Source organism: Myxocyprinus asiaticus, chromosome 50 (genome assembly GCF_019703515.2).
Source record: "Myxocyprinus asiaticus isolate MX2 ecotype Aquarium Trade chromosome 50, UBuf_Myxa_2, whole genome shotgun sequence".
Taxonomy (NCBI): domain Eukaryota; kingdom Metazoa; phylum Chordata; class Actinopteri; order Cypriniformes; family Catostomidae; genus Myxocyprinus; species Myxocyprinus asiaticus.
Window position 1 is genome coordinate 7,719,370 of NC_059393.1, and position 12,468 is coordinate 7,731,837.

A 12,468-nucleotide genomic window follows, 5' to 3' on the forward strand; every position below is an offset into this window, starting at 1 on the left:
TATATATATATATATATATATATATATATATATATATATATATATATATATATATATATATATGGCGATTAATTAATCAAATTAATTATAATAATGAATTCAGAATACTGCTCTGCGTCCAGCTGTGTTTGAACACAAGAACGCATTCTTATCTTGACTTGTGTGTTAATCTTGTAATTTGTTTAACATGTTATTTTTAATTTGATGAATCACACCAGATTAAATCAACAGCCCTAATATATATATATAAATATATAATATATATATATAAAAACTGGTCCTACTCGACCCGCTCTGAGCGGGATACGATCCGGCATTAGACGGCATGGGAGGTGGGCACGTAAACGAGGAGGCTAAAGGCTACAGGGTTATATATATATATACAGTATATATATATATATATATATATATATATATATATAAATATAGATAGATAGATAGATAGATAGACTGTATATGTAAAACACAAGTCCACTATATCAACTACTTTTATTATACTTTTATGCCACTTTCGCCTTCATTTAAAGCTTGAAAGCTCCATTTCTCATTCTTTATAATTGCATGAAAAAAATACTAATCCAAAGTGTTTAGATTGTTACTTTAGATGATTTACCTTGAGTAATCTAACAAAATACATTACAAACTAAATTTTACAGCATGCATTTTGCAATCGGTAGTGGAATACATTAAATCATTTACCCTCCCAACCCTGCCAACCTGCATACGATAGAGGTCCTCCGGGTGCTCCATCATGCTGTCGGTCAGTATGAGCAGATTCCCTGTCTCACTGGAGGTGTGAGAGGAGAGAGAAGAAGAGGAGTGGCGGACAGAGCCCAACACATTCAGAGGACTACAGAGAGAGAGAGACAGGAAGACAGAGGGAGGAGAGGGATATAGCAATGGAGGGAAAAATAGAGGGCAAAAAGAAGCAAAGGAGATGGAGGTTGTGTATAAACAGAAAGAGTAGTAAGGTGGAGCATGCCAGCATGCAAAGAGATGGAGAAAAGAAGAGAAAGATTGCAGAGTGGTAAAATGTCATGCAGTTATGAAGAAAAGAGCATTGGGAAGAGAGAGAAAGCATGAAATATACAGAAAGAGGAGTTAAAAGCATGCACACACACACACACACACAGAAAAACATTTCCGTGGGAAGTGACAGAAGAGAGAGAGCGAGAGAGAAACAGAGACACAGACAGAGAGTGAGAGAGAGAGAGAGAGAGTGCATAAGAGAGACATGGTGGAGCAGAAGCTTGTGTGTTCAGGGTGGGCAGCATGAGTGTGTTTGTGTGTTTATGGAGGAAATACGGTCAAAGAGCATTTGTGAGGAGAAAAGAAGGGCTACATCTACAGAGAGCAGAACTCATCTCCCTATAACCCACACATATGTGTGCACAACACACACAGACTACACATATTCATCCTAATGTGATATATGGGGTGCCAAACAGGATATGAATACTGAAACTGAATACATATGGAATGGAAATCTGACAATATATAGTATGAAAATCAGAGCATGTTAGAATGAAAACCCGAATATACAAAATAACATTCAGAATATGTAGAATGAAAACCTAAATATAGAGAATTAAAATCTGAAAATATAGATTGAAACCCTAATGTATGAATTAAAATCTTAATATATAGATTGAAAACCTGATAATATTGAATGAAAATCTGACTATATAGATTGAAACCTGAATATATAATATGAAAATCTGAATATAGAGATTAAAAATCTGAATATATAGAATTAATTTCTGAATATACAGGATAAAAACTTGAATATACAGAATGAAATTCTGAAAATTTTGAATAAACACCTGAATATATAAAAATTACAATCTGAATATATACGTAGATTGAAACCTGAATATATAGAATGAAAATCTGAATATTTAGATTGAAAACCTTAATATACAGAATTAAATTCTGAATATGCAGAATGAAAATCTGAATCTATAGTTTGAAACCTAAATATACATATAGAATGTAAATAGAAATATTCAGATTGATTCTGAATATAGGATGAAAACGTAAACCTGAATATATAAAATTAAATTCAGAATATATAGTTTTCAAACCTGAACATATAGAATGAAAATCTAACTACATAGAATGAAAATCTGAATATATAGATTGTAAACATGACTATACAGAATGAAATTTGGAAAATATAGATTTTAAACCTGAATATACATCATTAAATTCTGAATATATAGAATAAAAACCTGAATATATAAAATTAAATTCAGAAAATGAATCTGAATATATAGATTAAAACCCTAATGTATGAACAAAAATCTTAATATATAAATTGAAAACCTGAATATATTCAATGAAAATCTGACTATATACAGTAGATTGAAATCTGACTATAGAATAAAAATCTGAATTTATAGACTGAAACCTGAATATACGTGTAGAATGAAAATCGAAATATATATTATTTCAACCTGAATATACAGAATTAATTTCCGAATATATTGGATGGAAGCTTGAATATACGGAATGCAATTCTGAATATGTAGAATAAACACCTGAATACATCAAATTACATTCTAAATATATAGATTGAATCCTGAATATATAGACTGAAAACCTGAATATATAGAATGCAAATCTGAATCTATTAATTGAAACCTAAATAATAATAATAATAAAATTTTTAAAAAATTATTATATAATCTGAAAATATAGATTGAAAGTGTGGCTATATTGATGGAAATTTAAATTTAAAGAACGTAATTATGAATATATAAATGGAATCAAACCTAAATTTTAATTTGTATTTCTTGTTTGGCATCCCATGTTGGAGCAATTCAATCTTGCTAAATTTCTTAAGAAAGTTTATGTGATTTTAACATATTTAACTTGTGTATATTTATGTGAAAGTATGTGCATTTATTTTGCATTTGTACTATATGAATTTGATCTGGTTCTTAGTAAATTGCTGTAATTACATTTATGTGACATGTAAATGTGAGAATATCTTTGTTCCTTTTTCTCAAATGCTTGTTCACAAGTTAACAGCAATGTTTGTGAAGTCCTATCTGTGCACATGCATACTGTAAGTGTGTCTATAAAGGTGTACTGACCTGTATCGGTGCATGAGTTTAATACTCTCAGGACTCATGGGACTGTGAGTGGCAAGGATGCCGCGTGGTGTACTGGCTCCTGAGCAGGCTGAACTCAGTTTGTCTAGACCGGGCAAGCCCTGCAGGGCCACATAAAAACACTACTCTGAATATACACACTGTCTGCACCACTACCATACTTTATAAGAAGTACTTATAAAGTACATGTTAAAAATAAATAAATAAATGAATGCAGAATCTGTGCAAGAAATGAGGGACTACTGTCTATTACACCATATATTGTGAAAAAATTTGCAGTGTAAAAGCTACAAAACTCCAGTTGTGTTTTCATGCTGTCTTTACTTATTTGAGCATAAAGTTATATAATTTGTAAGTAGCAGATGTGAGCTCTCACATGACAAAGACTACTCCTCATCATCTGGAACTGATCAATGAGTTTCTTGTGCAGCGGACGCATTTCTGGGTGCACCAGTTTCTCGTGGACGGCCAGGCCCACACCCAGGATGTGAACCTAAGTGAATATTTACCAAGGAAGGAAGATGCATCAATGTTTACAAATCGGAAAATAACTAAGCTGTTAAAATGAAGATGTTTTTTGCTGTGTTCACCTGGTCTTGCATCAGATCCTTAAGTTGGGTGATCTTCTCTGTATCTTCTGGGTGGCTGCTAATGTACTCTTTATCAAAGAATGCCTGTGCAACATCAAGCATAGAAACACAGTCAATGGCTTATAATGAAACTATTCTTTTGCATTTAACTGAAGGTTTCATGTTCAGTCAGTTGGGTATCAAAAAGGCTTGTCCACTTTTACGAGATGCCTTCAGAACAAACATGCTAATAGAAGTGTTCTTAGTGTGAGATTTAAAAAAAAGGACAATAAGCTTGTCTGCCAAGTGAAACAATGTTCTTTTGAACCTCCCAAAGTTAAATGTAGAAGTTTCTAAGTGACTATGTAATTCATGGTTAATTATGTTGGCTTGACGAAACCAACATACTGTTATTTAACAAACTTTACGTTCCCTATCTGTCACTCACTCGACGTTGTGTTGATGTAGTGACACTAGGGGTCACTCTTGGGAGCCCCAAAAACCTCTGAATTTGAAAAAAGGCCAATGGGAATTGGCGAGTGGAATTTGCATGCCACTCCCCCGAACATACGGGTATAAAAGGAGCTGGCTCGCAACCACTCATTCAGATTTTCTCTTCGGAGCCGAGCGGTTGCATTCAGTTCACTGAATTCAATCCCTCCAATATTCACCTCAAACTGCTGGATCTACGGCGCATTTCAGCGGCTTCTCCCCCTCTGCACCCGTGGAGTGCGCATCGGCAGAACAAAAAAGAGAGTATATTCTAAAAGAGTATATTTCCTAACAACTAAATGAGTGGCACTCACGGAACGTCTTTTTAAAGATGCCCTTCTGTTTGTGTATTATTCCAGGTTGCGGTCATTATCTCTCCACTTCTGACGGCCACGATCGCTGTCTTACGTGTCTGGGCGCTGCCCATGCGGAGACATCGTTCGTGGATGGGTCATGTCCTTATCGCGAGAACATGACTATGGTAACGTTAAATAAGAGGGCAACCCTTCTACGGAAGGGTGCGATAGAGCCTGTCCCTCCGGCTGAGATGAAGAAGGGGTTTTACAGCCCCTACTTCATCATACCGAAGAAAGGCGGTTGGTTGTGGCCAATCTTGGACCTGCGAGTACTGAACCGGGCTTTCAACAGACTCCTGTTCTAGATGCTGATGCAAAAACACATTCTAGTGAGTGTCCGGCATCAAGATTGGTTTGCAGCGGTAGACCTGAAGGACGTGTACTTCCACGTCTCGGTTTTACCTCGACACAGACCCTTCCTGCGGTTTGCTTTCGAGGGCTGGGCGTACCAGTACAAGGTCCTCCCCTTCGGCCTATCCTTGTCCCCTCGCATCTTCACGAAGGTCGCAGAGGCAGCCCGTGCCCTGCTAAGGGAATTGGGCATCCGCATCCTCAACTATCTCGACGACTGGCTAATCCTAGCTCACTCTCAGGATGTGTTGTGTGCACACAGGGACCTGGTGCTCATGCACCAAAGCCAGATGGGGCTTTGGGTCAACTGGGAAAAGAGCAAGCTCTCCCCGGTTCAGAGCATCTCTTTTCTCGGCTTGGAGTTGGACTCAGTCTCGATGACGGCGCGCCTCACGAACGAGCGCGCACAGTCGGTGATGAACTGTTTCAAGGCATTCAGATGGAGGACAGCGGTTCCACTGAAACTTTTTCAGAGGCTCCTGGGGCATATGGCATCCTCAGCGGTGGCCACACTGCTTGGGTTGATGCATATGAGACTGCTTCAGCACTGGCTTCAGACTCGAGTCCCGAGATGGGCATGGCGCCGCGGGACACATCGCGTGGTCATCACGCCAATCTGTTGCCGCCTCTTCAGCCCTTGGACCGACCTAGCATTTCTACAGGCATGGGTTTCCCTAGAGCAGGTCTCCAGGCGTGTCGTGGTTATGATGGACACCTCCAAGACGGGCTGGGGCGCCGTATGCAATGGGCACGCAGCCACCAGCTCTTGGACTGGCCCGTGGCTGCGTTGGCACATCAACTGCCTCGAGTCGTTGGCAGTACTGCTCGCCCTGCGGAGGCTCCGGCCATTGATCCAGGGCAAGCATGTGTTGGTTTGGACGGACAACATGGAAACGGTAGAATACATCAACCACCAAGGCGGCCTACGCTCCCGTTGCATGTCACAACTCGCCCGCCATCTCTTCCTCTGGAGTCAGCAGTGCCTCAAGTTGCTGTGAGCCAGTCACATCCCCAGTGAGCTGAACATCGCAGTGGACATGCTGTCATGACAGGTTACGCTCAGGGGAGAGTGGAGACTCCACCCTCAGGTGGTCCATCTGATTTGGAGTCGATTCGGTCGAGCACAGGTTTGCTTCCCGGGAATCCTCCCACTGCCTGCTTTGATACACCCTGACCGAGGCACCCCTCGGTACAGATGTGCTGGCACACAGCTGGCCCCCGGGACTACGCAAATTGCCATTCCCCCAGTGAGCCTACTTGCATAGACCCTGTGCAAGATCAGGGAGGACGAGGAGCAGGTCGTCCTAGTAGCACCCTACTGGCCCACCCAGACGTGGTTCTCGGACCTCACGCTCCTCGCGCAGCCCCCCCCTGGCAAATTCCCCTGAGGAAGGACCTTCTTTCTCAAGGACGGGGCACCATCTGGCACCCGCAACCAGACCTCTGGAATCTCCACGTCTGACCCTTGGACGGGACGCGGAAGACCTAAGTGGCCTACCACCCGTGGTGGTAGACACGATCACTCAGGCTAGGGCTCTCTCTACGAGGCACCTGTATGCCTTGAAGTGGCATCTGTTCACTAAGTGGTGGTCTTCCCGACGCAAAGACCCTCAGAGGTGCGCAGTCAGATCGGTGCTTTCCTTCCTGCAGGAGAGGCTGGAGGGGCGGCTGTCCCCCTCCACCTTGAAGGTGTATGTAGCTGCCATTTCGGCACATCACGATGCAGTAGATGGTAAGTATTTGGGAAGCATGACTTGATCATCAGGTTCCCGAGAGGCACTAGGATGTTGAATCCCTCCAGACCGCACCTCATCCCCTCGTGGGACCTCTCTGTAGTCCTTCGGGGTCTACGAGGAGCTCCCTTCGAGCCCCTGGAGTCAGTTGAGCTTAAGGCACTCTCTGTAAGACTGCCCTCCTGACTGCGCTCACTTCCATCAAGAGATTTGGGGAACTGCAGGCGTTCTCGGTCAGCGAAACGTGCCTGGAGTTCGATCCGGGCTACTCTCACGTGATCCTGAGACCCCGACCGGGCTATGTGCCCAAGGTTCCCACGACCCTGTTTAGAGATCAGGTGGTGTACCTGCAAGCACTGCCCCGGGCGGAGGCATACCCAGCCTTGGCGTTGCTGTGTCTGGTGCGTGCTTTACGCATCTATTTGGATCACACGCAGAGCTTTAGAAGCTCCGAGCAGCACTAGGTCTGCTTTGGTGGACAGCAGAAAGGGAGCGCTGTCTCCAAACAGAGGATTGCCCATTGGGTCATTGATGCCATCGTGATGGCATATCACTCTCAGGAAGTGCCGCCCCCCGTGGGGCTATGAGCCCACTCTACTAGGAGTGTGGCGGCCTCCTGGGCACTGACCAATGGCACCTCTTTGGCAGACATCTGCAGAGCAGTGGACTGGGCAACACCCAACTCCTTTGCGAGGTTCTACAATCTCTGGGTTGAGCCGGTCTCATCCCGTATATTGTCAGGTACGAGCAGGTGAGTTCCAGGACAGCTGGCCGGGTGTACCGCTTGCGCATAGTGCCTTTCCCCTCCCCTGAGGTGAAGACATGTGCTTTTGACTCCCAGTCGTGTTCACAAGTTGTGATCCCTGGATGACTTTCCTCCTTAGCCCTGTGGCAGGCGAGTTTGCGGAGAAACTCACTGCCAGCACAATACATGTGCTAACTAAGCCCTGTACGGGGGTAGGTGCTCCACATGTGCTGGTTCCCCATAGGTGACCCCATGTGATATATCTGCCGCTAAATCGTTTCTCTGTCGGTAAACTGCATCTTCCTTGGGCAGAGGGTCCTCTGCCCCCGGTCACCGTGTTTATAGAGTTCCTCCCCTCTCGGGTAGGACCTACAATGGGACTTCTCCACATGACATACTTCCGACAAGACTTGGTAAGACCATGTGACGTATTTCCACTCTAAATGCCCCCCCCCCACCCGGGTGGGGTGTGGTCTCCGCGGTGTCTTCCCCTTGGGAGTGACACCCCCCCGACGTAGACACTTATGGCCCCCAGCCGGTAAACAAAATTCCACTCTTTTTGGGGAGAAAAAAAGAGGAAAAGAGGCCACGACTGGGCTAGCCTGGCCCTATTTGTTGGGCAAGTCGACTTGTTCCCAAAGGACCGTTCAACGTTCGTAAAACAGCCTGGTGTACTGGTTACAAGGCACACAGCGGTCTGCCCGTCTCGCACTGCCAGTCCACGTAACACAGTTCAGCTTATTGTGGTGTTTCGTATAGGGACCCCTAGTGTTACTACATCGACACAAAGTTGAGTGAGTGACAGATAGGGAACGTCCTGGTTACATTCATAACCTCCGTTCCCTGATTGAGGGAACGAGACGTTGTGTCCCTCTTGCCACAATACTGAACTACCCGCTGAAATGGCCAGGACCTTGTCTCGGCTCCTCAGCACAAAACCTGAATGACTGGTTGCGAGCCAGCTCCTTTTATACCCGTATGTTCGGGGGAGTGGCATGCAAATTCCATCCATCCATTCATCCAATCCATCCATCCATCCATCTGATGGTTTATCTATCTATAAAACAGTATGTGTGACTAGCTAGCTGGCTGTTTGTCTTAGTGTAATGTCTGTATAACCATCAAATTATATCTTTTAAAACTATTTTAAACATTCAGACAAGGCTTGAAGCCAAAATCAAAGTTTGTCTTGACAAACTTTACATATCTTGTTGATCTTTAAATTCAACATGAAACAACATTTGCAGCCCTTTTTTTCTGAGTGAAAACAATATACAATGAGGGCAGGGCTTGATTTTATCCAATGGTAATTGACTGGATAATAACAACTGGGCAGATTATGGTGGAAAATGCATAGATAGATATTTAGCTATTGGTTTACATTAACACATAGCTTGCACTGCCTAGGTGACGTCAGCCGACAAGATGCAAGTACCTGCATTTGAATGAAAGATTAAAGTGACAAAAAGGTTTTTCTTTGGAAAAATTTGCACCTATGAATCATTTACATTAAGACATGTATTAAAGGAAATGAGGTCCATTTTGATTTCATGTTGACCTCTTTACTAAAATGCCTAAGAGTTGGGACAGTAATTCTGCCACTCACTTCCTGATATCTGGCTATGCCCCCATTGACGGCCGCGTCGATGACTCCGTTGAGGCACATGCTGAGCAAGTTAATGTTTCCGTGAAGCTGCTTGTGCTGGTACTGGCTGATCAGTGTGCGAAGCTCCTGGTTCTTATTTTCCACCACATAAATGGCGTTCTCCAGCGGACTAACTTCAACCTACATAATGAATGACAAAGACAGAGTAATGTACACATTAGGAATGTGAAAAAAATAAATAAATAAAAGACTTGTGTTGGTTTAATCTTATCTACCGAAGTTGGGTTTATTCAGTTGAATTAAATAATATTTTTGACTTAAGAAAACTACCTAATTGAGATGTTACCACATGAAGCACATTTTTTAATTTACCTTAATTAAATTAAATGTAGTTTCTTTTTAAATAGGTAGTTGTACAACAAGGATTCTTGCAAAATATTTTTTTATTTTTTAGGATAATTTAAGTTACAATGAAAGAACATTCCATGTTCATCATCTACAAAAATGCCTCTTTACATTTGTGATATGTTAAGGCTTTATTTGGATGATGGTGAAGCTACGCATATGAATCACCCACCAGCTCTCGCTTTTCCACTTCAAACCAGCGGGAGATTCCAGGCAGAGGGTGGGTGAGGATAAGTGTAGTCCGCTCAATCCAGAGACTCTGAAAAACAAAGCGCCAACATGACACAACATCAGCTTACATCTGATGCTAAATTAATATACCAAATAGTGTTCCTTTCAAACACATAAAGGTAATTTTTTTCCAATATTTTTACGTTCACCTTAAATTCATTCTCCCTGTCTTTCGGCCCTTTGTGGAAGGGTCGGTCATAACGAAATCGTCTGACATTATTGACTCTGTAGAAGCTTTTGATGCGGTCAGGTACACGGTCCATCTGCAGCACATCTACATTTTCTGAAACTGGAGTAACTGCGTAGATCTGTAAGTCTATGGCGCCTTACATTAAAGAAAACATAGCTAGAGTATTTTGTACAAAAGTACTTTAAAGGAATAGTATGCACTCCTGTAGTTTTTTTTTTTTTTTTTTTTTTTTTTTGCCACATTTTGAAACTTGAAATCCTAAATCCCACATCACTTTTGTGTAGCAAAAAATCTTGACGTTCTAAGGAGTTATTATTATTATTACTATTTACATGTTTAGAATGTCATAAGAGTGAGTACATTTCCATTTTAAAATGAACTATTCTAAACAACAACAACAACAACAAAAACAACAACAACAAAGGCATATAATGTCATTTTTAGTGCAAATTGTTGAATAGTCAAATAAACCACAAACTAATTCTGAACTACCCAGAGTAGCTTCAGCATTTGCAAAACACTCTACTGGGAAAAAAGACTCTTCAAATGGTTTAATCTCACTAACTGTGCATGTATCCTGCTGGATGATAATATGAACATTCAGTGGTGTTGAAGTATTGCAAACCGTGTGATGTGAAAATTCACTAAGCCTCACCTGAACCTCAAAAATGCCATTTCACTATACCCTTTCACTCCAAAGCCTCCAAACCAAGTAAACTGCTTATTATGATGAAGGATACACTGGGCATCACCCTGCAAAATTCCCTCATCTGGTTGATTAGGGTGCTGCATGGCAATAGCTTGTGGAAATTCACCCAGCATTCTTTGCTGAAAAGCTTCAAGCCTTTCGTAGTCATGTCCCCGGCAAACAAACTCCTTATTCTGTGTGAAGAGAAAGATAATGAGAGGGGTACAATGTATAAAATGAAAACGTACATTTATCACCTTCCTTTTGTTGGTGCAACCCAATATGATCAGGTTTATACATTCATGTTAAATGTTAAATAATATATTTAAATTAGGGATGTCAATCGATAACATTTTTTAATCGAATTAATTACATGGTGTCCTGATTAATAAATTAAAGTAATCACAATTAATCGCATATATAAATATTTGCTGAGAAAGCCCCTCAAATAACAATAATTCAATATATAATGATGAAATAATTATAAATAGTTATCTTTAAATATTTACACACACACACACACACACACACACACACACACACACACACACATACATATATATATATATATATATATATATATACACATCGATCAGCCACAACATTAAAACAACTGACAGGTGAAGTGAATAACATTATCTCGTTACAATGGCACCTGTCATTGGGTGGGATATATTAGGCAGCAAGTGAACAGCCAGTTCTTGAATTTCATGTGTTGGAAGCAGGCAAAATGGGCAAGCGTAAGGATCTGAGTGACTTTGACAAGAGCCAGAATGTGATGGCTAGACAACTGGGTCAGAGCATCTCCAAAATGGCAGGTCTCGTGGGGTGTTCCCGGTATGCAGTGGTTAGTACCTACCAAAAGTGGTCCAAGGAAGGACAACCGGTGAACCAGCGACCAAGGCTCACTGATGCGCGTGGTGAGCGAAGGCTAACCTGTCTTGTCCTTTCCCACAGAAGAGCTACTGTAGCATAAATTGCTGAAAAAACTTAATGCCGGCCATGATAGAAAGGTGTCAGAACAGACAGTGCATCGCAGCTTGCTGTGTAGGGGGCAGCGTAGCTGCAGACCAGTCAGAGTACCCATGCTGACCCCTGTCCACTGCCGAAAGTGCCTACAATGGGCACGAGAGTGTCACAACAGGACAATGGAGAAATGGAAGAAGGTGGCCTGGTCTGATGAATCATGTTTTCTTTTAGATCATGTGGACAGCCGTGCGTTGTTTACCTGCAGTTGAGATGGTAGCCGGATGCACCATGGGAAGAAGGCAGGCTGGCGGAAGCAGTGTGAAGCTCCGGGAAATGTTCTGCTGGGAAACCTTGGGTCCTGGCATTCATATAGATTTTACTTTGACACATACCACCTACCTAAAGATTGTTGCAGACCATGTACGTACATCCCTTCATGGCAACGGTATTCCCTGATGGCAGTGGTCTCTTTCAGCAGGATAATGCGCCCTGCCACACTGAAAATAATTGTTCAGGAATGGTTTGAGGAACATGACAAAGAGTTCAAGGTGTTGACTTGGCCTCCAAATTCCCCAGATCTCAATCCGATTGAGCATCTATGGGATGAGCTGGACCAATAAGTCCGTTCAATGGAGGCCCCACCTCACAACTTACAGGACTTAAAAGTGCCAGATACCACAGGACACCTTCAGAGGTCTTGTTGAGTCCATGCCTTGACAGGTCAGAGCTGTTTTGGTGGCACGAGGGGGACCTACACAATATTAGGCAGGTGGTTTTAATGCTGTGGCTAATTGTTGTGTGTGTATACATATATCATGTGCTATGTTCCATGTTTTCTAAAGTCACACAACAGATTTATGTGAGGAACTGACCCAAACTGCAAATGGGTCATTCTCAAAAGATGTTGATTTTCCAACTTACAAAATACTGAAATCTTCCATTCAGTAAAATTTTTGCCTATAAATGCTCATGGTAAACATTTTATAACATGTTGCCATTATTTATTCATAAAGGACA

General features: G+C 42.1%; 1 protein-coding gene across 13 annotated transcripts in view; it reads right to left on the reverse strand.

Moving 5' to 3' along the window:
- LOC127438663 (dedicator of cytokinesis protein 3-like) overlaps nt 1-12,468 on the reverse strand; it is a 260,066-nt gene that overhangs the window by 8,747 nt on the left and 238,851 nt on the right. For 7 of the 13 annotated variants that reach the window (XR_007896784.1, XM_051694385.1, XM_051694384.1 and 4 more), the window contains 8 exons: nt 10,535-10,676; nt 9,754-9,920; nt 9,546-9,632; nt 8,969-9,148; nt 3,707-3,790; nt 3,493-3,609; nt 3,099-3,238; nt 700-850 (listed from right to left, as the gene is read on the reverse strand). Coding sequence is in view for 12 of the 13 variants with exons in the window: in XM_051694385.1 (XP_051550345.1) it covers nt 700-850; nt 3,099-3,238; nt 3,493-3,609; nt 3,707-3,790; nt 8,969-9,148; nt 9,546-9,632; nt 9,754-9,920; nt 10,535-10,676 (1,068 nt within the window). In the remaining variant the exon portion in view is untranslated. The remainder of the gene's footprint in view (nt 1-699; nt 851-3,098; nt 3,239-3,492; nt 3,610-3,706; nt 3,791-8,968; nt 9,149-9,545; nt 9,633-9,753; nt 9,921-10,534; nt 10,677-12,468) is intronic. The other 6 variants (XM_051694383.1, XM_051694390.1, XM_051694381.1 and 3 more) reach the window with 4 other exon arrangements.